The sequence below is a fragment of the Watersipora subatra genome, chromosome 2 (genome assembly GCF_963576615.1).
Source record: "Watersipora subatra chromosome 2, tzWatSuba1.1, whole genome shotgun sequence".
NCBI classification, from domain to species: Eukaryota; Metazoa; Bryozoa; class Gymnolaemata; order Cheilostomatida; family Watersiporidae; genus Watersipora; species Watersipora subatra.
In genome coordinates, this window is record NC_088709.1 from 54260394 (window position 1) to 54287785 (window position 27392).

The 27392-nt window shown below is 35.7% G+C and overlaps 3 protein-coding genes across 3 annotated transcripts in view; 1 reads left to right on the forward strand and 2 right to left on the reverse strand.

Annotated features, from left to right (window-relative positions):
- Positions 1-373: 373 nt before the first annotated feature.
- On the reverse strand, positions 374-13106 carry LOC137388680 (myosin regulatory light chain 2, smooth muscle minor isoform-like). The gene is made up of 5 exons (XM_068075140.1): positions 13014-13106; positions 12445-12648; positions 12132-12293; positions 8366-8433; positions 374-962 (listed from the first exon to the last, which is right to left on the reverse strand). The coding sequence occupies exons 2-5, from the start codon at positions 12626-12628 to the stop codon at positions 864-866; spliced, it is 513 nt and encodes a 170-aa protein (XP_067931241.1). The 5' UTR covers positions 12629-12648; positions 13014-13106; the 3' UTR covers positions 374-863.
- A 380-nt stretch (positions 13107-13486) lies between these two features.
- Positions 13487-22935, reverse strand: LOC137388574 (small VCP/p97-interacting protein-like). The gene is made up of 3 exons (XM_068075056.1): positions 22708-22935; positions 15571-15738; positions 13487-13860 (listed from the first exon to the last, which is right to left on the reverse strand). The coding sequence occupies exons 1-3, from the start codon at positions 22759-22761 to the stop codon at positions 13846-13848; spliced, it is 237 nt and encodes a 78-aa protein (XP_067931157.1). The 5' UTR covers positions 22762-22935; the 3' UTR covers positions 13487-13845.
- A 260-nt stretch (positions 22936-23195) lies between these two features.
- Positions 23196-27392, forward strand: part of LOC137387145 (uncharacterized) — a 46704-nt gene continuing 42507 nt past the window's right edge. The window contains exons 1-4 of the mRNA XM_068073461.1: positions 23196-23659; positions 24310-24441; positions 24711-24833; positions 25080-25194. Of these exons, the coding sequence (XP_067929562.1) occupies positions 23345-23659; positions 24310-24441; positions 24711-24833; positions 25080-25194 (685 nt within the window). The 5' untranslated portion in view covers positions 23196-23344. The remainder of the gene's footprint in view (positions 23660-24309; positions 24442-24710; positions 24834-25079; positions 25195-27392) is intronic.

The window sequence follows — 27392 nt, forward strand, 5'->3', positions numbered from 1 at the left end:
AACCTTTGCTCTGGTAAAATTATGTTCGATAGAACCCGCCCAACCAAGGCTAATGATAAGTTTGGAGTCTAGAAAGATTTGCTATCGACATCTATGTACCATTAAACTGACAATCCCTTTGTTTCCAGGGTTTGACTGAGCTCAAGAGTTGCCTACTGCTGATGAATTCACTCTGCCATTTCAATGATTCAGTGTTGCACTATATAGATCTTTCCAAGAATCACGATTTAGCGCAATCGATGAATTCGCACAAATTTAGCAAAGCAGAACAGCATCAAATGCGATCGGATTTTACCAGTTCCATGATTTGTAGTGAAAGGAACTATAAACCAATTAGAAACATGAAAAGCAGTGATTATAACAAAACACAAAATTAGGGCTAGCGCTATATTGCGAAATTATTTCTACATTAGTGATAAAAAAATAACCATGACTGTGATATCAATCAGCCGTACAAGGCAAAGAAAAAGCACAGCCTGATAACCTAACTGTTAGCTACGAATCTCTGTTCAAAGTGAGAAGTTAGAAATCAACTGCAGGACTAATACTAGCCTGACTAAACTGCTAATTTATGAGAACATACGTCCACAAAGAAAACAAAACATGGGAGTAATACAACTTAGGCTATGACATATAAAAAGAACACCAGACTATCGTGATACATAGCTGACAAAAATGCAGTGACGGTATGCATAAACAGCGGAGTGAAATATATAACAGCTGAAATTCAACTAGCAGTGTATCACACGTATATAGTAACTGGCTCTGCTGGAACTCTGATTAAGAATACTACGAGGAGCATAAACATCAGGCAAGTGCAGCAACTCGCAAACAAGGTGTATATTCATGTATGTGTTCGATTACTAATCCTGCTCTTGGCGGCCATGTTTCAATATTCTAGTGAATTCTATGTAGTTGAACTTTTGACCTTTGATAGGGGCCTCTCTGAACAACTCATCAACCTAAAAAGAAACACGTGAATAACATTGAACCTGATTACTATTAGTTGGTTTGGGAATCCTTAACACTTTCAAGCCTAGACCAAGCTAGTTCGGGGCAATGCTTTCCTACCTGAACCTATGCCTGAGTAAACTCGGGTTTCATAGTTCCTCTTGGTTTTTCGGTGATTCCAGTTTATGGAAAAGAATAAAATTTGGATCGCTTTGTCTGGTATATTTTCAGTATAATTTTAAGGCTTCAAGTCGATTGAACTATAGATCGAACTGAAATACTGCTGAAATACCGAAGGCCCTTCTAGCCGATTGAAAAATGAAAGAAATGGATCCTGTCAGAACATTAGTTTCTAATAGTATACTGACTGAAATTCTTAGTAATTCAGATCAACAATGACAAAACTGTTCTTCTTCAATATCATGAGCTTCGCACTAAAACTTTGTTTTCTATTTATAAAATGTACTCAGCCTATTATGCTCGACGCACATCAACCTTCCTGTTTCTTCAGTTACACCTAAAATAACACATCTACAAAAGATTGCGGAAAAAACTATTTAAAATGTTTGATTTGTTTTTTCTATTGAGTTCTACAAGCTTGGAGCACTCAATATTATATTCAGTTCAGAAGGAGTTGTCCTACCCTAAGCGTTTTACAGCCAATTGAAAGTTGTTATACTGTCTAGGATCAAGAGACTTGTTTGTGTATACAGTAGGTGCTCCTACAAAGTTTCCGTTTACGTTGTAGGAAATTTACGCTATAAAACCAGTAAAATACATGTAAATTGCCTAATTCGTTCCAAAATATTTCCAAACTCCCTCCTTTGGCCATGCAAAAACGAAAAAACTTGATTTAACTCTTCTAATTTGTAGGCTGTACCATAACTGCAGCATTATTGGTTTACATCGACAACTTTTCTCCTTTTCAGATCAATCTTACGGACCATGATTGCGGTAATTTTACAATAAGTTGATGGGGGACTGCACATTTTTAATGATTTGCTTTTTCTTTTCTAAACACCAGTCTATTCTGCAAAGTAAAACTAATAACAAATATTTTCAATGTCTGCAACAAGGCAAAACAACCAAATATTTTACTATAAAAAGCGGTACTACCTGTTCGCCATCTACATGTATCATGCAGTATGCAGGGGTCTAGGTTATGATAAAAGAGAATTTTCGACAATACTCCAACTCGTCATATTAAGATAGGTAGATCGATGCTGTAACACCTGCACCAATCGATCGCCTTCAAATATTTATGAACAATCGCGCAGCAGCTGTTCTCTGTTTTGTCGACCCATATGACAACGAACTAAAATGTCGCGAAAGTTGTAAATATAACCGATATAGCTTTATAAACGCGTCATTTTTCTCTCGAGATGTGTGGCGAGATTGAGTAATATCAAAACCGAATTTGAGAACTCGCCCGACTTAACACTTTAAATTAAGAATATATGGAATTTTTTACATAATGGGAAGCAAGAACTTCACACAAAGTCTTTACGTTATCTGGAATTTACGTTATAGTAGGAATATGTTATAGGAGCGTCTACTGCACAAGGTTCGGCTTCAAAGTCTCAACACATGGAATCATGATTGAACTGTCAGAAAGCAGGTTTTAATAATGACACTTGAAGCCCAAGTAGGCTTCAGCCTCACATTGTCCAAACTTTCGCAATCCTCCTACGCAATGCTCACACAACTAATCACATATGTTTTTGACCGAAATACAAAAACATGGAGTAATTGGTAAACGGAATAAAAATATATAACCAAAATCTTACAAATGCGTACAGTCAAACATGGATAACTCGAACTTCAAGGGACCGAGCAAAAGTGTTCGAATTATCAGAGCATTCAAGTTATCAGAGCACTGTCACAAGTCCATGTATTTACTTATTTATTAGTAGATACATGTACATATGCAAACTATAATATAAATCAAAAGCACAAATGGCTTGTTTCGAATTAAATGCTTCTAATGTAAAGTTTAAAACGTTTTTATCAAAAAGTATAGAGATTTTTCTATCACTTGAGATTGGTTTGTTGTTTGAGGTGATGTTATTGCCAGGACGTTTTTTTAGATTGACATTGGCAAAACTTGATCGTTGTTGAAATGCTCAAAAGAAAAGACATCTTTTTCTTTTGAGCGTTTTACCCACGATCAATTTTGCCGAGTTTTCTTGAAGTTTATGCAACTTCAAGAAAAAGTTACCAAAGAAAAATCCCTTACTTTACCTGGGATTCGTTAAGAGCAACACTCCGAGGCAGTTCAATTAAAAGTTTTACGAGGTTTAACGGTACATTGTATATCACTCACGCTTTTTGAATGGATAGTTATTGAATGTACACACGTATTCTGTGTTTAGGTCAAACGATGAATAGTTTTTTAGCTATGACAACGTATACGTTTAATAAAAACAATTTTAAGACGTTTTAAACATTCAACACTCCGACGTTGATTCAACACGGAATCAACGTCGGAAAACTATTCGTCACAGGCTAGCCAGGTCACGCACTCAAGGATTTTCGCCACGCACATACAAAACAACATGCTGTTTTTGTTTTGTATGTGCGTGGCGAAAATCCTTGCGCGCGTGACCCGGCAAGCCCATGCTATTAATCGTATAGCAGTATAAATCAAATTTGACCAAACCTTTAGAAAAGTCGTTGACAAAATTATTTTGCCGATGGTGGTAATAACAACGCTTATGAATTACGAAAAGATGAGGTTTACCTCTATGGCTTTGAATAAAGTGATTTTCTAAAGCGATAACAACCGTTTCGGTAGCCGTTGGGCAAAAAACAGTTCGAATTAACAGTGTTGAGTTCGAGTTATCTATAGCAATTTATCATTACGTGGGAACGGACCAAAGAAACCGTTCGAATTAACCATGTTTTCGAGCTATCCGTGGCCGAGTTATCCATGTTTGACTGTACATTGATATCAATAGTACATAAGGAGTATATCCATAATATATATAATGTTAACTGTGACAGATGTCTAATGCATAAGAACTTCACGTCTCCAAAGGAAAAAGCCCGGAACTTTGATACTACAACAACCCAATTTCCAAGTTCTTTAGGCCTTCATTTAACTACATTAGCCGTCAGGTGCTGACATGTTATGTTATTGAATAGGCTTAGTCACAAATGGGAACGATCAATAGATCTCAACTTTTATGGCTCATGCTGTCAACTCTGAAGAGAGCAACGCAAATAACCTATCACCGCCTCCAATATACAGAGTCATAGTGTGACCTAGATATTTCTAAATAGATTCAGAAAATTTGTTTTGTAGAGATCAGTGTACTTACTAGCTGCAAAATGAAAAGCGACCATATGCACCATTCTTTAGTGCAACCGCGCACCAAAGAATTTGTTTACAATGATGACACTAACAGACGTGGCAGCATAAAGCCTGGTTCCCATATACATAGCAAAGCACCGGCGGTAATATCGCGCAGCAAAACACTTGCGTTTTGCTGCGGGTGCTCGGCGCAGTTTAATGTTCGCATAAAGCCACATCGTTAATAATATCGTAAACATAATTGCGTAATCAAATAAAATTGTTGCTCGCCATGCCGTTCCTATAATGGTGACCTTTACCCGTACAGTGCATTTCGGGAAGGTTTTGCCTGCGGCCGTTTGCGAAATTTGAACATACGCAAACTCTTGCGTTGACCGCCGGCATCCACCGGCGGTGCACTGCGATCCGCGGCGTGTAGGTTCCCATTTTACCGCAATAGCCTGCAGTGCTGTCGCCGGTGCTTTGCGGCGTATATTGGAACCAGGCTTAAGCCTTGCACTAGTGCAATACAGTTACTGCTGATGGAATACCCCTGTTATAATACTACCTATTCATGTAGATTCATGTCATGTATGTCAGGTTATGTCATATACCTTCCATGACCACACATACCACTACAGTAAACGCTCCTTCAACGTAGATAATCCGTTCCTGGAACGTTTACGTTATGACAATTTTATTTATCGCGATTGCCATAAATAAAATTGTCATGGCAAAACTCTGCTGCACTTAGTTACTGTCCCAGACAGAAAAAACGAACAAACAAATTACAAACGGAGTATAAAAATGTACCCAATAAACTACAGGGAGAGATTTTTTAGTTCTTTACAAAAATCTTGTTTCTCTAACACAGATCTCTTGGGACACTAGGCAACTTCGCTAACAAAATATTTTTCCTGCTACAGCCACTACTCAATTTTCTAGTGAGCTAATACTATAAATAAATATTTGCCGTTCTCCACTAATCAGCGTGATGCTAGGTTACGACTTTCTGCACTTCTGCTAGTTTGTCTGGCGATCATCAGTGCCAATTTCTGGAATACCTTCCAACAAAGCTCATATGGGAGTGAAGAAAGTCATCTTGGCTTGTCATAATGAACAGAAAGCTTTAATTTCGGCAATACCCCGTACTCCATCAATAACACCCAACATTCCAGAGCGATAACAAATGCCACTCAATGCATGAATTGACCTGTTTAGACAAAAAGATAAAATAAACAATGATACATTGCCTTATCTGATACACCCTTGACCAGTCGCTGACTAAGGGGCAGTGACAGAGTAAGGCAATCTCTGCAGTTTACCTTTAGCTTTTATTGAATACCTTGGCAGTCTCGGTGTAGTGAGAGATCATCAGACATAATAAGTATTCGCACAATGATTCCAAAACATGGCAAGGTGGTTGAGTGGGGCAAATGCCTGGCTGGTAAGCCTAATGTTTGAGTTATGCAATAATTTGGCGCCACAACCAGCCGCACTTCGAACACACTGACACGGCTCTTATCATAGTAAAGATTACCAAGTAGCTAGAATTTGCCAGTACCTGTGGCTAAACCCTGAAGTGCACCCGATAAATAACAAACGAATGCAGGGAAGATTGTTGAGCGAATTTATGGGCATTGACGCTGAGGCTAACATTAGCGGTGAACACCAATAGATTCAAATGTATAGAGTGATTGATGCTTTTATCTGCTGATTCGTCACGATCGTCTAGCTAATTGTCTAAGAGAATATTGTTGGTTCGACATATAGTAATAACTTAGTCACTGTAAAATACTTTAATACCATTTTGAAAATCGTTGCAAAATAAAATTATTAAAAATTAATGCTATATATAAAAGATAAATTACAAGCATCATAATAAAAATGTCAAGTGCAAATAAGTTTGCTCTTGTCTCACGCCTCAAGCACACTTACAAACCTGACACTAGTACTAGCACCTTACAAGGCCTCATGTTTCACCTCTAGTGTATTTTAGTCTCACCACTCATCTACTACACCATAACTGGTTACAATGGGGATTTTAATTACTGCGCTACAGACCATTTCCTACACGATTTACCTGGTAACAAGTGGGAACCAAACCTATTCACCTAAGTCTTTAAGCTAGTGACACTCTCACAAACACAGAGACAATAATTTCACACCATTGACTAAATAGGTCGATATGAGAAGAGATAGCTGCCATAAAATAGATGGCGCGTGATATTAGTACAGAGCTATGCGCAAGTAATAAATTTCTCTAATAACAAGGCTGCCTGTGTAAACACGCCTTAATCATAGGCGCATCTGCGGTAGGATAATTACAGACAGAGGGTGCAGCCCACTGCGAGCAAGGGTATATATAGACGTCACGATGTGCCTAAGCTTAGATATCCTTAAAGTTTCAGACGCATTCATAGAGTAAGCTCATAGAAATAATGTTTTAATGGGAGGAACCCTCTTCACAATGATCTCGGGACTGCTGAATAAAGTAACCACCGAAACCCTGACAGCATCCCGACCACTCGCCAAAGAATTTGTTTACAATGGTGACACTAACAGACGAGGCAGCATAAGCATTGCAGTAGTGCCATACAACTGTTGCTGATGGAATATCCTTGCTATAATACTACCTATTGATGTACATGTAGATTCATGTTATGTCATATACGTTCAATTACTAAACTTACCACTACAGTAAGCGCTTTTACAGGAAATCCCTATAATTTACATTATAGGGATTTTATGTTTTACAAACAGTAAAATAAACATTGCCTAATCCAGTTCGAGATCTTTATAAACTCTCCTTTGGCCATACAAAGAAGAAAAACTAGATGTAACTTTTTAATTTGTTGGCTGTACCGCAACTGCAGTATTATTAGTTTGCATCGACAACCTTTTTCCTTTTTTTGATCAAGTTTACTGGTTTTATAGACTAAGATAGCCGTAATTTTACGACAAGTTGATAGAAAACGCACATCTTCGATGCCCATTTACAACTATTTGTTCACTTTTTCTAGACAACAAAGTCTATTCTGTAAAGTAAAACTAATAACAAATATTTAATAAGACTACAGTAAAGCAAAACAAAAATATATTTTTACTATCCTTCATTTTTTCGTGACGTCAATTTATTGTTGTCGGCCATCTTTATAGACAATTTTATCGTTAAAAACACAAAGCTTTTGCAATGAATTTTTGAAAACGATGCTTTTGTTTGCAATTTTTTTTGTTATAGTATCAAAACAACACATAAGAGTACTAATAAATAAAAGAAAAAGATTGTTTTCTACAAATTTGGCGGCTTTTTCGTGAGCGAGCGCATGTGCAAACGACTTCATGACGTAAAAAAACGGTAGATAAAACGAGTAGTTGAAATTAGGACTGGTAGACCGACGCTCTAACACATGCACCTATCGATCGCCTTTGTATTTATGAACAATTGCGCAGCTACCCTATTCTCTGTTTCGTCGACACATCTGACGATCTATCACAACGAACTACAATGTCACGGATGTTGTATATATAATAGATACAAGGCTATACATACATCGTTTTTTCTCACAAGTGTGGCGAGATATGTTACCATACAAATTGAATCTGACAACTCGAGCTGACTTGACACTTTACGTTATATGGAATTTTTGACGTAGTACGAAGCAAAAACTTTGCATAATTTTTTAAGCTATCTGGAATTTACCTTATAGGAAGCATACGTTATTGGAGCGTCTACTGTACTTGTGACATAGAATGCATTACATAGTCAAAAGCATGGAGCCATAAAATGCGTCAACCGGTCAGGGACATGAATATAATTCTAACACGGAAAGAAGACCCAGATAATTAGCATGTCATTTCAACTAGACACAGAATAAGCCATAAAATAAGCTCCCTGGCTAGGACTACAGAGGAATAGGAGGTGTCACCTGAGGTACCTATACAAAAAATATGCCATAAGGTAAAGCTCTCTGGCTAGGCCTGTGGACGAGTACGAGGTGCTATTGAAGACGGCCCGCACTTGACCAGTGATAAGAGTCGACAATAAACGTGTTTCGGTTGGACTATAAATTATGGACTAAAAAGCTTATTGAGGTGGGGTGAAAGGTATGTTTCCCTTACCTCATCGTCTGTGAACCTGTCACCCATGGTAGTCAGCAACTCTCGCAGATACTCTTCATTAAGAAATCCTACAGCATACATATAAACTGCACTTTGGTCCCAAGATGGGCTGACAAATTGTCAACATTCATGCCTGAGATTTATCAGACACAGCCACCTCTCCACTGTTGACATCCAACAGTTCTGTGGAATATTAAAGGAAGGAAACCTTTCTGACACAAGCATGCATATACTTTACTCTGACTCATAACACCTGCCTTTGTTCTGCAGAACTCAATACCAAAACATACCAGTTACCTGCGAGACAGAGCACATTTATGAATATAATAACAAGGGAGGAAACTACTGGTGAAGCCAGTCGCGCAACAGAGCTCAAGCATTAACTGCGTACACTCAATTGCATTTCCTTCAAATCACATATTACTTCTATCCCATGTAACGCTTGCCCGTCATGACACAAACATCAACGATTAAGAGAACAGATTCTGGAAAGATTAAAGAATAGAGAAAGCATAATATTATTATGCTTTATTAGTTATCTTGAGGTGTTGACTGATGTTCTAAAAAACGAATCAAGGAGATTGACCCACTAGAAGCTGAGATATAGACAGCCAAACACAGGTCTACCTAATAAAGAATCAGAGGAAAACCCTTCGAAAATCCCGAAAACTGTGACGTATAAAATCGACTTAATGGTCATGTGCCGGAGTTGCGCACCCTTACCGCCGTTATGTATAATGATTGTTTTAGCTACGAGATGTGAAACGCTTCTCGCGATAGTAAATAATTTACATACTAGCTCTGGTTTCTCAGGAAAATCATCCAAACATTGTGTGGTAAAGGCATTTGCCCACAACTCCTCGCCATGATTTTTTAAAGCAGAAGAGCAGATTTTGACTATTGTGCTTCAAATTTTATCTCGATCTCCACGGATATGCTCCGAAGATCATCTGTTCAACGAACGGCGCGTGTATAGTCTATATGCGATATCCGCGAGTTGCAGTTTGTTTACAATAAGAAATAGAAATGGGACTTTTTGTTCCTTCATCATTTTTCTACTGTGTATCTACTGCAGCATTCTTCTACTGTGTATCTACTGCAGCATTCAGTTGATTTTCATGATTATCGTCACTATTAACAGACTGGAAGTTCACTACAGCCATAATCTTAAAAAGACTAACTTGACCGTGCTGCTCTTGCTATAAGAAAAGAAAACGATAACTTTTGCTTTGATTTTTCTATTGATCTATTATCTTATCTATGATTATTTTTTATGATTTATATAATATTCATAATGCATATTATACAAAATAATAATATAACTGCGTATAGAATAAATGATGTAACTAATATAATTTGTAGGAAATTCCAAATGATAACCGAGATTGATGATTGATTTAATTGATTCTATTTATTAGCTATAGTTAAAAAATCTGAACAACGCTAAAGATGAGTCTAAATAGGGAAGCTAAGTAGGAGAACAACAAAACTGAGCTGAACTAGCAAGATAGCGAAATGTTGCAAAATAATAGATGCGTGTAATTATTTTATGCTAAAACTAATCTACACGTCAGAGGGACTGGTTCGGAATTCTAGGAACGATGCTTGTTAGGCCCAATTTGATTGTTCTATACTTCCAGGGATTAAACCAATTAAAACGCCGTGATTGTTATAGGAGAGCGCATTAGTTGGCTTAATTGACCAATGGCACACAAGTCGATTTCATACGTCATATATTGATGATTACCAAAACACTTTTGTTTTTTGGTAGACCTGTGTTTGGCTGGCTATATCTCAGCTTCTGGTTGGTCAATCTCCTTGATTCTTTTTTTAGAACATCAGTCAACACCTCAAGATGAATAATAAAGCATAATAATATTATGCTTTCTCTATTCTTTAACTAAGAGTTCACAAGCAGCGAGTATTTCGGCACCGAAATAGCATCGGGTTCCAAATATTAGTTTGTTTTAGTCACTTTTGCACCATGTGTGTTCCATTTATTAATATTAATAGTGATAAACATCAATAAAGAAAAAAGCTTGTATTGTAATGTCCTTTTTAGTGTCCAATTTAACAACAGAATAAAAACACGTACAGTAGATGCCCATACAATGTAAACTTTTACGCGAAGTCCTTTTAGTGTAAAGAATTTATGTAAAGTGTTTGCTGTGTATTACGGGAGAAATTCCATATTAAGTGAAGCTTCAAGTTGGTGAAGTTCTCAAAGTCAATTTGAACAGCGGCAACAACAACTTTAATTACGCATATAATTTTCTCTCTACTTTCCCCAACAGAGAGAACATGATATTCTAGCCATAAAACATCATTTTCTCTCTCGCCACACAAGAAAGAGAAAATGACGCATAAGAATATCTCTTTTATAAATACTCTATAGTACCCTTGCTCGTTAGTATCTTGTAACGGATCGTTATAGTGTATGTCATGATAAAGCGCAGAAAACAAGTAGCTGTATAATTATTCAGAAATACCAAAGACATTCGATTGGTGCAGGCATGACGGCGTCAGTCTGCCAGGTTGAATGTCATGAGTTGGAGTCTTGTTTCAAGCAATCTTTTATCTTTTAATCTTGTTAAACTGGCTTCGGACGGACAGACACTGGTCTTATTGTAGTAAAGATATATATTTGTTTACTTCATTTAAGCTGTAAACCTATACAATTTTGTTTCTTTTTCTTCTTTTTACAGAATAGGCATTGCAGTGTAGAAAGGTGAAAATCAATTGAATTTGACATTGCAGGTATGCGATGCCCTTAATTTAACCCTAAAATTTCTCTAATCAAAGATAATAAATCAAGTGAAAATGATAAAAAAAGAAAAAAATTGTAGATACAAACCAACAATTAAAAACGTAACCACAATTACTGTAGTCATTAAAATAAAAAAACTAGGTTCAGTGTTTTTCTTTTTGAGGGGCCAGATGGGAGAGCTTGGGAAAATCTTTGAAAGGAGCAGGCACTTTTCATGTATTTTATAGTTCATATCATAAAACCCTATAATGTAAACATTCTTAGAGCAGATTATTTACGTTAAAAAGCATTATTTATGTTAAAGAGCGTTATTTACGTTAAAGAGCGTTCACTGCACATTTATTAAACGACATTTGAAGGTATCATTGAAGGTATTAGTAAACAATACTTCGTGGTTATAAAGTATTGTGATGAGAGCATTGAAATGATTGATAATTCAGTTTAGGTATTGCTTTAGAGTTCAGAGCGAGACGACGCTGCTTCATGTGGGTCACTGACTCCAATCATTCAAAAGGCTTTGGTGTCTACATGGCAGGATGACTGACCAGCCTGGCAGTATAATCTAGATTATGTCATGCATATAATAGCATAGTAATTACTATTATAGCGCTCAGTCTTTCCACACATCAGGATGCAGAAGTAGCCTAGTAATCAGCATGGATAAATGAAATGTTAAAGCTAGAAAGCCTATCTTATAGTTAAATCTTCAACAGTGAACTAAAAGGAACATATGCATAAACCTAAGAAAAGTAAAATATCAAATAAGGCACTTGTTTACCAGAAATGAAATAAGCAAAAGCTGAATGGGTTAATTTTCCATCAGCTTATTTAGCAGTGAATTCTCATGAATACAAAGCTATTACAATAACCTCATGCAGAGCTTAATAACATTTCAAGGTTCGTAAGCTCTGTACAAACTCAAAACTCTCAGTGAATTCCTTCATCCCTGATAAATATTATAAAAAATAAAGTAGTTGTGAATGTTTGAACCCCACTCACCTGTTCCTTCCTCATCAAAGCACCCGAAGGCATTTTTAATCACATCTTCAGGGTCTGTTCCAGTTAATTTTTCTCCAAACATTGTAAGGAACATGGTGAAGTTGATAGCTCCAGGAGCTTCGTTTATCATATCTTCCAGGTATTTATCTGTGGGATTTTTACCTGCAATAAGATAGCAAATTGAATGAGTACTATTATGACAGAGCACCCAAAGGCACGATGCAACAAAATTATAACAGTAATATTCGACATTACAAACTTTCAAGAAAATTAATCACATGTGAAACCACTCATATAGAGGACACATACATACCTAAAGATGCAAGCATATCACCAAGATCCTCTTTATCAATAAATCCATCGCGATTTTGATCGATCATATTGAAAGCTTCCTTAAATTCTTGAATCTGTGCTTGGTCAAACATAGCAAATACATTGCTGGTAGCTCGCTGCGCTCTCTTCTTAGTCTTACCGGCTCCAACTTTTCGACTCGACATTTTGAACAGTATTATTCACACTATAAAACAATTTAATAATGTAATATATATTAATGAGTGCCATTCGCAAACTTTCTAAGGGTTAAAAATCGCTACTACCCTATGCCCTAAAATAAGCAAAATACTGGAATTGATCGCTTTTTAGTAAACTTCGATGACATGGTGAAAAAAACACAAAATTACAATGCAAAAGGAGTTTGATTAACTTTAATGTAATGAAAGCAAACGTTTGCTCAAAAGTCAGTTTTAGCTCATGGCAGCTGCGAGCTACTCGTAATAATATAAATACAAAACTTATGTTGTTTATAACTATAGGAATAGTAGTTGCTGCAACTCAAAACTGATGCATGCTAAATTCATATGACATATACAATTACGAACTCACCGCAGCAACAGCAAAATATTAACTACTTCCAAAACCAGTTAAATAGGTGAGATCCGGAAACACATAATCGCGCATAATATCGCATCGGGCGAATACTGTAAAACTATAAAGCTATCCATAAAACGAATGCAGGAACCACTAACATGATTATTCCGTCTCACCAGCTTTTTACATGAATACTACGTGAAACCCAAGTTTATTACGGGCGGGTCGAAACGTGAATTACCGTAAAAACTCTTCGGTCGTGGGAGAAATAACATTTAGACTTAGATTACATACATGACAGGCTTCGCGAGAACGAATTCGCGAGAATAGATAACTCCCAATTAACGGAACATTCAAAGTCTAAGTAAAATCCTCCGTGTCAACTTATTAGAATGTATAGCATAAATATAAATACTGTACTGGCTGTACTAACATATGACAAAATAGCCCTAATCAGTAAACAAAACAAAAAAGCAAGGAAATTTATTTTTGATTATTATTTAAGATCATGAATGGTAACAAAATAATATTATCGATGAAAATGCAATAAATAGATAAACCCATATATTTATAGCAGCAAAGCAAAATTTAATATGAAGTGTATAGAAATGAGACATAAAAGAACAAAAGAATAACAATGAGCAAAAATATGACGCATCATGGATGAGTATATGGGGTTATGACAAAAATATTTGAACAAAATAAAGGCAACACAGAAAATGATAAGTTACATGTAGATCTTGTTTAAATATTTGTGGACATCATGATTTATAGTAGGTCCTTGTTGAAAGTAGATAAATCTGAGAGAAAGAAGGGTGGAGACAGGGAAAGCTCAATATGCATTATATCAGCCAACCTGCCACTACAAAGCATTAAAAAGAAATTAATATGACACTGAATGTGGACTACAATAATAGGCCACACACATGTAGGAACATTCCAACAATAAATAATTTATATGAAATGAGAGAAAACAATGTTAGAGAACTGCTGGTATAACCTTACAATAATTACAAAAAATATGTAGAGCGAAACATCATAGATGGAGTATCATACTATAACTTAGATGATATACATACTAGTAATCATAGGTAGAGTATCATACAATAACTTAGATGATATACATACTAGTAAGCACAGGTAGCGTATGATACTATAACTTAGATGATATACATACTAGTAATCATAGGTAGAGTATCATATTATACCTTAGATGATATACATACTAGTAATCATATGTAGAGTATCATACTATAACTTAGATGATATACACACCAGTAATCATAGGTAGAGTATCATACTATTATAACTTAGATGATATACATACTAGTAATCATAGGTAAAGTATCATACTATAACTTAGATGATATACATACTAGTAATCATATGTAGAGTATCATATTATACCTTAGATGATATACATACTAGTAATCATAGGTAGAGTATCATACTATAACTTAGATGATATACATACTAGTAAGCATAGGTAGAGTATCAGACTATAACTTAGATGATATACATACTAGTAATCATAGGTAAAGTATCATACTATAACTTAGATGATATACATACTAGTAATCATAGGTAAAGTATCATACTATAACTTAGATGACATACATACTAGTAATCATAGGTAAAGTATCATACTATAACTTAGATGATATACATACTAGTAATCATAGGTAGAGTATCATATTATACCTTAGATGATATACATACTAGTAATCATAGGTAGAGTATTATACTATAACTTAGATGATATACATACTAGTAATCATAGGTAAAGTATCATACTATAACTTAGATGATATACATACTAGTAATCATAGGTAGAGTATCATATTATACCTTAGATGATATACATACTAGTAATCATAGGTAGAGTATTATACTATAACTTAGATGATATACATACTAGTAATCATAGGTAGAGTATCATACTATAACTTAGATGATATACATACTAGTAATCATAGGTAGAGTAACATACTATACCTTAGATGATATACATATTAGTAATCATAGGTAGAGTATCATACTATAACTTAGATGATACACATACTAGTAATCATAGGTAGAGTATCAAACTATACCTTAGATGATATACATACTAGTAATCATAGGTAGAGTATCGTACTATAACTTAGATGATATACATACTAGTAATCATAGGTAGACTATCATACTATAACTTAGATGATACACATACTAGTAATCATAGGTAGAGTATCAAACTATACCTTAGATGATATACATACTAGTAATCATAGGTAGAGTATCGTACTATAACTTAGATGATATACATACTAGTAATCATAGGTAGACTATCATACTATAACTTAGATGATATACATACTAGTAATCATAGGTAGAGTATCATATTATAACTTATATGATATACATACTAGTAATCATAGGTAGAGTACCATACTACATCTTAGATGATATACATACTAGTAATCATATGTAGAGTATCGTACTACAACTGAGTAATTGCAGGTTGAATATCGTGCTATAAAATTAGAGAAGATGTAGTAGGTAAAGCGTCATCAGACTGCAGGATGAAGCGTACCGAAAGAGAGTTTGGTTGATTAGCACGACCAGATAGTATGGCTTTCTTTTCTTCTTTTTCTAAACGCTTATGCCGAGCTTCAATTTTAGAGTATTGCCCGACGCCTCGCTGCTGGTTTGTCTGCTGCCTTTTCTCGGCTGCCTCAAGAGCTTGCTGTCTTCTAACCTCCTGCGCATACCAGCAATAGTAAGACCTCAAAAGCATTCTGGTCTTGACATATGGCCAAACAAAACATGCAAACAGGGAAAATGTCTGTGAAACATGCAAAGAAACACGCAGTGTCGAAAAAAAGAGTCACATGTGCCATGGTTCTTGCCATATGACAAACTCACTAAAAGGGTACTTTCGTCAAATATTAAAAAATTTCAACAAAAAATGTAGATATTTTTTCATCGTTTAAAATTTTATTTGTTTTTTAGGCTATCTGACTGAAAATATGTTTTAATAGGGTATCTAGTAGTACTTCCTGTTTGTTGCTATTTTATGACATCGGCGATTGCGATCATGTTGCAGTGCTACGCATTTCTATTGACAACTATTTTTACAATTCCACTATTTTATGTGTAGTTACAACTCCATCTAGCACTGCATCAAATCCAGCTCCGTTGACAGCCTGGATCAAATTCAAAGAGAACATGAATCCTAATGGAACTCTTCAAACTGACTCACGTTTCTAGGATAATAATAATTGAAAAAATTAGACGAAATAAATTTAGAGTTTTGGGTTAGCATATAACATGCATTATATATTATCTTTATTATTTATAAAGACTTATGATATAATATAAAACAAATATATAAATGTTATTGCCCTGGGCACTTCTGTTTTATCACCCAAATACTACACGATCATGATACTGAGCATTTCACAGTTGAGTATTTCCCTTATTAATATAATTATTTCAATCACCTTCCAACTCATTCAATTATGAGAAATGGTGGATCCTTGACTTCTTTTATAACTAATGTTACATGTACGATGTATGAACGCAACATCACAGATATAATTTGATGACTTGCTGCCACAAGCAAATATATGTGCAACCTGCATGTAGGTGAGAACTCCATAAAATCTATGACCCAGGTATTACTGTTTTGGAAAAAATATCTACATACATGTAAGTATATCAAAATTATTAATACATGTTCAAGGTACTCTTATTATACTATACTGCTAGTTTTGGTTATTTTAAAATGTATATCGATTGAGAGAGCAAATCTACTCATTTGCTTGTTTATAATTGAAAGTGTGACACTTTTTTAATATAGGGAAAGAATAATAATAAATAATTACATAATCATACATCTTTGCATTAGTTTTCTATGTATGTGATAGCATGTGATGAGCATTCTAAAATGCTTTAAACTTGCCATCATATTGGGAAGTGGGCTCCTACATGAACCACCAATAAATGATGCTTGCATTTGCAAGAACTTAGCGTAGCTATAAACTTGAAAAATTATATCTAACCTTTATATGCCATTTATTGTAATTATAGTCTTGTGGTTTAATTCTGATGCTAATTGTTGTCAGACCGCAATATTTAATAAATACAAGTTTCCCCAGTTTTTATGCGAGCTACCAGAAAAGATGCTAGTTTACGCATATGCGTTAGGAGGCAAAGTTCAGTGACAAAGCAGTCGGTTAAATCTATTTGTATATTTAGCAGATGTTCGTTGCACTTGGCTAGTGTGTTGTGCCATATTGAATTTATTAACTTAGATACAACTAGAATTTTTTGAGAGAATAAATCTATAATTTCATAAATGGATGTCAATGTTTGATGTGATTTGTGATTTATTGTCATCAACAAAATTAGTTGAGCAAAAGAAGAAAGCTGGAGGAGTTATGAAGCCCATAATACACAATAGCATAGCTAGTCGTGGCGTTGGGCTTGTCGTCATCGGTTTTATTCACATGTTAACAGATATAACTTGAGTTCTCTCTTGAAACTGACCACCTTCTCTATGTCTTTAATAGACTTAGGAAGTTGATTCCAAAAAATGGCTTATTGGAAATCCACCCTGCGATTGCCTGCATGGGAAGAAGATTGTGGGAGATTTAGACAGGGATTTGAGAATCGGGTTTGATGTATTGTGAGAGGGATGTAATTACAATGAAATTCTTGATGAGCTAAAAGTATAATGCGATATGAATATAGAGAACTGATAGGTAGTAAGGGATGATGATTTGAAAAGAGGTTTGGTGTGGGTGAGCCAAGGTTTTTTGTGAATGGTCCTTATCATGCGTTTTTGAAGTGTTATTAAATTTGTAAAATGGGTGGGGGGTGCATTGCCCCATGCCTCAATGCAATATGAAAGTTTAGAATTAACCATGGAATTGTATAATAAAAGCAGAGGTTTGCGGAGTAAATATTCATATGTGCGGTAGAGTAAGCCTGATAAGGGTCTCAGTTTTTTTTAAGTAAATATTTGATGTTTTTCCAAGTGAGATTAGAATCAATGAAAATACCTAAGAATTTAGTGTGATCTGTCTGAAAAATTGGTTTGTTGAAGATGAAAAAGGGATGAGTGTTAGCTAGATGAAATTTATTTTGGGGGTTTTTAGTAACATGAGATTAGTCTTATCAACATTTAAGGTGAGTTTGTTAGAAGTGCACCTGTTTTGAATAGCGAGATGTTCGTTATTTAAACAACCTATGTGCTCGTTGATGTTAAAGGGTTCGAAAAAGAGATTAGTGTCATTTGCATAGAGCAAAGGTGTGAATAAGTTGGTCACATGTGTTAAATCATTCATGTAAATTTAAAAAAAATTGGACCAAGGATGGAACCTTGAGGTACATCACATGTTAAATTTAGTATGGAAGATAAGGTGTTACCAATAATAGTGTGTTGTTTATGTTCGGTTAGATAGCTTTTGATCCAGTTAATTATGGTGATGTCAAAATTAAGATTGTGGAGTTTTGAGTACACTATGTTATAGTCTATAGTGCCAAAGGCTTTACTAAAATCTAGAAAGATGCTGAGAACACATTTACCATTGTTTAAGGATTTTAAAACATTATTAGTCAATTTTATTAGTGCATCCTTGGTGCAGTGCTTTTTTCTAAAACCATATTGCCCATCGTTAAGCAGTAAATTACCCTCAAGGTATTCCATAATCTGTTTATTTACAGCTTTTTCAATGTACAAAGGGCTTTGCCCGACGACAACCAATAGCAAAGACATAGTCTGAGATAACTAGGTAGGCTAAACACTGCCCTCCTGACCCAAGGATGAAATAGCGATTTAGATATCCTAACCGTGTCAAATGTCTCAGACATTTGATAATGCTTCAAGACCATAACAAGAGACCTTTTTCAATATTATAGCCAGAGGCAAGGTTTATAGACCTGCATCCACAGCCTAATTTTTTCGATCTTCCTAATGCTTTCAAACAATTGGCTAGCCTACAGAACAGACTAAATAATCATATACATGTATGTTTAATCTACACTTCTCGTGAAAATAAATCTCTCGATGGCACGTACTACCATACAATTTTAGGAAGTCTTTGAGAGGGCAACAAAACTGATTTTAGCTGAAGAGGTTGTACCCACATAAAACATGTGGAATGTCAAAAAATTAACAAAACATGGACTATGACTCAGAAACACTTATTCTGACACACTATTTTAACAGGCATTGCCAGCTACCTTGAAAAAGTGAAGGCGAACTTTAACCCAATGCGCTAATCCTTGACCAATTAGTTGCGTGTGTATCATGTATTGCAATATAGTGAAGCGATGCCGCTATGTTTCTAGTGCCCAAAAACTTTCTACAGCCACACTCCAATTGTGCTCACATAAGACAAAAACTTATTTGAGTACGTATTACTTGGTATGAACTTGAGAGAATATCAGATACATACACGCTACAAATGTCAACAAGATAAGTAGAACGGAGTTAGTTTGAGATGATACACAGCACATAACCTTTCTTATCGTAATTAATTAGCACAATATCGAATGCGTTCAACTGTCATCTATTTAATTTCCTTTTATTTGTTGACTATTTGCTGTTTCAGCAATGGGAACATTTTGGATTTGAAATGGCCATTTTGTGCCTTTTGGTGATAACGTGTTTCCACATTAAGCTGCAAATAACTTAGTTTTTTGTTGCTGGCCAAGGTTTGATTATTGTACAATATCTGCCTCAATTTTAGCTAATAACACAGGAAAAACAAAAAACAAGACACGTAAGTAATGAATATCCATAAATTCGAATGGCTATGTGTAAGTGAAAACAAAACACAATTGATCAAAAAATACAAAAAAAATGTTTCATACATAGTAATAACCTAATTATATGCAATACGTGCTGAATGTGGAAAGATTCTAACTTATGAAAAGCAGATCAATAAACTAGACATCTACCGCAAAACCTCTAGTTGGATGCTAAGGCGCTCTAATTTTCAACCTTCCCATATAGTGGCATTATATTAGAGGTGATGTTCAAATACAGGTTTTATGGTAATCGAAATATGAGATAATGTAAAAAAGTGGAGACGTGGTGTTGAGTCTACAACCACTCTAACTAGTTGCTAAAAATTAATAAAAGGCAATTTATGTAGTGAATTTTCCTCATCTAGTGAATTTCCACTACATAACAACAAACAGACACTGCAAAGCATGGTAGGAGAGCGCAGGAGCATTGTTACTTCTAGCTAGTAATTAGTAGAGAAAACGCAGTTGCATAACCACAGCAGAAATTTCTCTGAATACTCTGTGGTCTGCTGATATAAAGCAGAAAAGTTGATTTGCAACAAAATTCACATTACTGTTATTTGGTATCAAAAGGTTCACCATGTCTTACTCTGCTGTGTTTTAGGTACAAAATATGTTTAAATGTAATTACAAGCTCAAAAACCAACAGTTAATCGCAGCCATCACGAAGACCCCATAAGTTGGAATCCCTTTATTTTGATGTTATATTCAACTCGACGTGGTTATTGTTTTGACACGTGATGTTATCACGGGAGTTGAAAGACAAATAAAAGGCTCAATATAAAACGTTTGTAGCACTAGTTTACGACAAACACTTCGAATTCTACCGGAAAGCCCTTATCAAATATAGACGCTCGCTACTCTACAGTTTCGTTTCAGTTTGGTCTAATCACCTAGTCGTAATCTGATCATGTGACCTATACTTCCTGCCAAATGGCTCGAACAATTTTTACAGCATTTTTCGAATATCACAGGTGACCAACATGCTCCTCATATTCATCAGAGGTTGATATGCACTCCTTAGAGTTAAGATCAAAAAATTAAACTGATTTTTTATGACAGGTTTTGAGATATCAGCACTCAAAGTGACAGCATTACAATGATGATGAAATAGACGCAAAAGGACAATAGACATGGTTTTATTGAATGCGTGAAGCATATTTGTGAAAATATTTCAACGAATGAAGTTGCATGAAAGTGTAAACAGAAGCATATCGTGTTCAACTACGTCCCATTTGAGCCGTTTTGGAAAGGGATTCCAATTTACGGCGTTTTTGTGATGGCTGCGATTAACAGTTCGTTTTTGAGCTTTTAAGAGCTTGTCATCACATTTCCACATATTTTGAACCTACAACACAGCAAAGTAAGACATAGTAAACCTTTTGATACTAAATAACTGTAATGCGAATTTTGTTGCAAGTCAACCTTTACTGTGGGAAATGTCCTCCAGACTATCTAAATCAGCGACATTAGACAACATCCATTTACTATTCTACCTTTTTTAATTATTTAGTACTTACGTATGTGCGAGTTGATACGAATTAAAATATAAACAGTTGCTTACACCAGTGTGTGATTTGAACTAACGTATTTTAACCATAAAACATTCACTATTTTAAAAGATACCAGGGTAAAGGACTGTCAAGACCTGAGAACACTTGAAGATGTTAATACCAAAATGAAACAATTCAGTCAACTCGATCAACTAAGTTAAAACAGCGTACTTTACAATTCCACAAAAACATCATAAAGCGCTGACAACAAATGAAAAACCCTGATTCTTAAGATCTGTTATCGTAAAGATCGAAACCCCTTGATGAATCTAAAATTGTTTTTGATGGAACAACGATCTCCGTACCAGCAACCTATGTTCTGTCAAAAATTTTAAACACAGATTCTGCAACAAAAAAGGTCATTTTGAATAATCTTACATTAAGAAAAGGAAACAACAACAGGGAGCTGTCAAATATTAAAACATATATTATGTCTTATGAGGTCTTATGTCTTATTATGTCTTAGGTCATTATGAGGATGAACTAGATCTCTATCTGATTTAACGTGAAACTGCTCACAACCAAGTTCAATCACAGAAGTATCTGCTTCTGTCAAATCTTTCCATAGAACAGCTGGCTCATTTACGACAAGGTATGCTATGTAAAGACAAAGTGGATACAGGATTAATGGGATTACACATGTCTCTTGAATTATTATCATTTAGCATCAACCCAGAGCAACACACTATTGTCCTAGGTCCAACCGATTTTGTTTGTTACATAGAAAAATTACGACAGTTAGCCGTTTATGACTATCATTCCATGCCAAAGATTACAGGATTGCTAAAACATTGAATTCTGACGGTAAAGCATAGACATGTTAATTATCACTTGACATCATACCTAATGATTCTTTTGCTGTCAACAATCAATCTGAACAATTATTAAATGTCTAGCAGTTTATCCCGAATCATACACATTCAAATAAGTCTTCGTCTTGCGGAAGCGCAGTATAAGTGTGGCTGTAAAAAGTTACAGTAGAAGCTTCTGGGCACTAGAGGCATAGCAGCAGCACTTCAACACACTGTGATACAAGTGCAGCCAATTTGTCAAAGATTAGCACACAGGGTTTAAGTTCACCTTTACTTTTAAAAGGTAGCCAGGAGTGGCTGTTAAAACAGTGTCAGAAACTTATCAGCAATCTAGATCAGATCACTCCTGAGTTACTCTGCTAAAACATAATCTGCTGTACTTCAATGAGCAAAGCTATAATTTAGTGTCTGCCATAATTACTACAGAACTTTTATTATATTGGCGCACCAGCTTACAACAAGCTGTCTTAGAGATATTGAGAATCGAATTTAAAACCCGTAAAATTTATCTTCTAATACACAATTAAATGCCAATTAACTACATACTATAGAAACATCCGGTTCAGCTGAGCCAGAAACACAGCAGCATAAAGAACCCATTTCACCAGTTTGCGAGATTCACAAACGAAGCAATCTTGCAGAACTTCGCAGGAATCGTAAAAATGTCAAATGTAGAAAAGCTTTTGATAACCAGAGTTTCTGGCGTGACCTTTCGAACAAGTACTCTAACTAATTTTTTGAGCTTTGTTGCGCACGTTTCAGAGGTACTCGATACGGTGGTGTCGTATAGGGTGTATAGTCCCTATACGGCACTGGCCGTGAGTTGCGGTAAGGCGCAATTAATTCTATGAATCATACAATTGACCAATGACGGAGTGGACTCATTTTTTAGACCAATTAGAATTCCTAGCCTAACTATTTATAAAAGAAAAGCACGTGATGCCCACCATGAATATGTAAAAGGCTGTCTGCGTAGTGGAATCCAGAACTAGTCGAGTTAACTAACTGACTCAGGACGCTCCAGCATTGCTGGTAGCGCAGTTTTGTACTATTGAAGTTTTTATGTTGCATAATTACTCTTATCTGTACTCTTGGCTGTACGATGTAACGTAAGGTTTCTTTGCTACGCTAGCTATACTTGAAGAAGTCCTGTGAAGACTGGCACAATTATCTATTGATAACTATGGATGCATTGCTAAAAACCGATATACTCGAGTTTCATGAGGCATACGATCGTAAAAGTTCTAAGTCTACTCCTATTAAGCTCTGTGCTTATGCCAGTGAAGGCGAGCAAGCTACCATTGCCACGTACACACATAACTGTATGGTGTTGAGGACGATTATGGCCAAGCACCGTAAAAATATATCTTCTATAAATATTAACTGGACTGGTTCAGGGTATGGCGAACCCCTGGCACTAACGTTCAATGTTCACGGCACCACATTGGCCGCAGTCAGCAGTCGATACATGTATTTGCTACCAGTTCACGTGTACCTGGTGAGTCATGATTGTAGGCTACTTTTACTGTATATTTTCAGTCCAATCTGCTTTTCTCAATATCTCAGATAATCTGCCTTCTGCACGTACATGTTTTAGCCCTCATTGACTGTAGTATGTCAATCCATCATAACTCCTGTGTTTGAGTTTATCATGTCCACTTTATCTCAAGCCACTTTACTCCTGAGTCTTCAACTGTGTTCAATAACATGCCTATCTCCACGCTTTTTGCCACATTTATGAACTTATTATTGCTGAAGCGTTATCTAAATTGACTGCAGTATGTTGATCCATCACAGTTGATAGTTGATATTATTACTGGAAGGTGGTGATAGTTGGTACTCACTGTTACTAGAAGGTAATTGATAGTTGTTACTCACTGTTACTAGAAGGTAGTTGATACTCACTAGTATTAGAAGGTAGTTAATACTGTTACTAGAAGGTAGTTGATACTCACTGTTACTAAAAGTTAGTTGATACTCATTGTTACTAGAAGGTAGTTGATACTCATTATTACTAGAAGGTAGTTAAGACTCACTATTACTAGAAGGTAGTTAAGACTCACTATTACTAGAAGGTAGTTAAGACTCACCAATACTAGAAGGTAGTTGATACTCAGATGGTTATCATCATGATTCCTGTGTTGTCAGAAGAGGAGTATATCAAGCAAGGAGGGACAGGTGGAAAGGATCAAGCTGCCGGCATATATATCCAACAATGTTTCCTGTTGTATCTGGTGGCAGACTGCTCTTAACAAAGACATTGTTATTATTGGTACAAAGGTAACTGCATTTCCTGTTACCATCTTCACCTGTAGTTACCAGCTTCACCTGTAATATACCCATGCAAGTAATACCCCATGATGCTGACATATTTACTGAGCTCATCATTACAACCAATGCAACGCTTCCTGCATATTTATACTGCATATTGTGTACTACTTGGTTAGACAGTGTCTTATCAGTAGTCTACCTAAGAGATAGTGTGTCTATTATTCCACGAGTGTGCATATTGCGCGAGTTTGACCTCCTATATACCTGGTTTCTTGTAGAAAGGAGAGATTGCCTTTATGGACATGGAGAATATCAGATGCATACACACCACAAATGTCAATGGGGAGATAACTAGATTGGAGTTAGTTCCAGATGATAGACAGCACACAACCTTTCTTCTTGTAATTACTTCCCATTTTATGAAATACTGTCAACTGTCATCTATTTATTCTCTTTACATTTGTTGACTCTGCTGTTGTTTTAGTGATGACAACATTTTGGATTTGGAATGGCCATTTTATGCCTCCTGATATTAACATGTTTACATGCTAGGCTACAGATGACTTAGTTATCTGTGGAGGGTCAAGTTTGATCAACTATTTTTAACAACCCCCCCTCAGCTTTTCTTTGAAACTTTGCTTCTTTAGATCTCAGGCAGGTCAAGTCTCCAGTGGAAGCTGTTATTAGATATACTCGACCATGACCTCCATTTAACTATGACTCAAGAACAGATGACTGCTGAAGGCTATTTATTCTATGGAGGTGAGTTATCCTACCTTGTCAGTAGAAGGCCAGAGAGTGTTAATTTTGATGGAAATTGTTGCCTAATAGAGTTTGGTTGATGTGCTAACGATATATCTATTCGGCAAACTTCATGAACCACTTTTTTCAAAGACTTTCGAAGGCAGTTGTCTGTTCGTCTATATAGCAGTTAATCTACACAATGATAACAGGAGTGTCCGTTTATTAGTCTGTCTGTTTGTCTGTCTGAAGCAGGGTTAGAGGTTAGGATAGAGCATAAAATATAAATAAAAAATAAAATCATGTATTATACATTTTTTGTGCCTAAAGGCTGGTTCATCTCATATCGCCGTATCTTGTCATCGGTTCCACAACACTTCGGTGATCGTCGATAATAACAATGATAATAACAATGTTCATACTGTCATCAACTCATCCGTGTTTGCGTCAGCTAATACTCTGTGACATGGCGCGCTCATTTTTTTCTTACAAGATTTCGCGAAGAAACTTCTTTGTTTTCGCGTGCTAGAATCAAATATTAGTCCCGCAGCAACTATCATAAATGGAAATAAATAAATCACGCTATTTGTGAATTACTATTACCGACATGGTTCACATTGTGCTGGCTGTCGTCGATGCTCGGTGAAATATGGAAAGTTTGACAGCTGCAAACTTTCCCGATTTATCTGCGTTGCTTCATCGCTGCTATCGGTTCACAGTGCATATAGTCGATGATGAACGCCGAAATGACAATGCCGACATACGATGATATAGAGTGAACCAGGCTTAAGAGACTCTATTATTAGGGAGGTTTTTTCAAACTTTCACTAGGCATTCCCTTTGAGGCGGAGACAGTTTTTGTTCAGACTTGCTTTTGCTTGGGAAATGAATAAGAGTGCAAGACAGAGCCTTACAAGATGAGACATGTATTTATCAGCATCAGTGTTTACCTACGGACAGTTGTAGTGGGTATTAGTGGAGTCGGTAATAAACAGCAATAAAAAATTTATGTCGACCAACATAAATTTATCAAAACAACAAGACAAAGACAGCAATGGTTTCAGTATAAAATTGGCCTATATACAGTGCCAATATATAGGCTCATGAGGAATTTTGTTTACTCAGAAAGTGTTTAGATATGAAGTTCATTTTCTTTACAAAACGATAGTTTCATGTAATTATGTTTGTATTATTTTGTGCGCATGTCAATGCTCAGTAATTTGAATAGATGGTTGAATTGGTGATAAAAATAGTACATCGTTGAATAAAACATGCATTGTTTACTTACTTTTGATCAGACAAACTCTTTTGTCATTAAGTTGCAGATAGTAGTTAATGACAAATGATTAAACTAATTTATTGACACCTTCCATCGGACAAAAGGCATATACAAGAATTGCACTGTCAGCACGTTAAAACGACTACTGCACATTTACCTTTTTGCTTGCAATTTTAATTTAAGCTTCTATTTCAAAATAATTGGTGATTTGAAACATTTAGCAAGTTATTTGCTTGTGTAGTAAGGGAATAATATTTCACATACCACTGTCACAGTTTAGTTCAAGTTGTGGTACACAGGCTAAAAATCTGTATAATCACTGTTTTTCAAGGCTGAGCCTGTTAACCATAAATCAAATGACTTATGTAACTTCAAATTAGCTGAAGATGTGTATCCTTCCCAAAGTACCACCGGTGCTTCTGACTCCTAAAAACCAAATGTCCTCTACCAACTGTGGCTCTTAATAGTTTTAACCAGCTGCGTGTCAGAGTTAGGATACAGGCCTATAGTGACATCCTGCCATAGTCAGCAAGCAGTAATGCATGAGACAGGTTTGAAAGGCAGCATAGTGATGAAACAAATGCCTGTTCATTTCTATCACTGTTTTAATGATTTAATGCCAATTCTTATTGTTAGTGCTAAGTATACATTTAACTCTTTCACTACCGCGTTAAAATCTTACCGAATGAATATTCTGCCTGAATTATTAAAATGAATTTTTCGAAAAGCTGATATACCACTAGCATTTTAGCAATATCTAGAGAATAAATAATCGAGAATAAAAACAGATGTCGTTGTACTGTAAAATGCATCTTATTCAAAACAAAATTATCTACAAGATAGGTACAAAATAAATTCCATTTGCGTAAAATATCCAACGTTTAATTTGCGTGAACGAACGCAGTGTGTTTTTCCTTGCTATGACGATAACGATCTGGTT

Coding starts and splice junctions, on each gene's coding strand:
- LOC137388680 (XM_068075140.1), bottom strand. CDS start 12,628: ATGTCGAGTCGAAAAGTTGGAGCCGGTAAGACTAAGAAGAGAGCGCAG. Junction 12,294..12,444: donor TGATATGCTTGCATCTTTAG/GTATGTATGTGT, acceptor ATCTTATTGCAG/GTAAAAATCCCACAGATAAA. Junction 8,434..12,131: donor CTTTGATGAGGAAGGAACAG/GTGAGTGGGGTT, acceptor TGTATGCTGTAG/GATTTCTTAATGAAGAGTAT.
- LOC137388574 (XM_068075056.1), bottom strand. CDS start 22,761: ATGGGTTCTTTATGCTGCTGTGTTTCTGGCTCAGCTGAACCGGATGTT. Junction 15,739..22,707: donor CTGAACCGGATGTTTCTATA/GTATGTAGTTAA, acceptor TGGTATGCGCAG/GAGGTTAGAAGACAGCAAGC.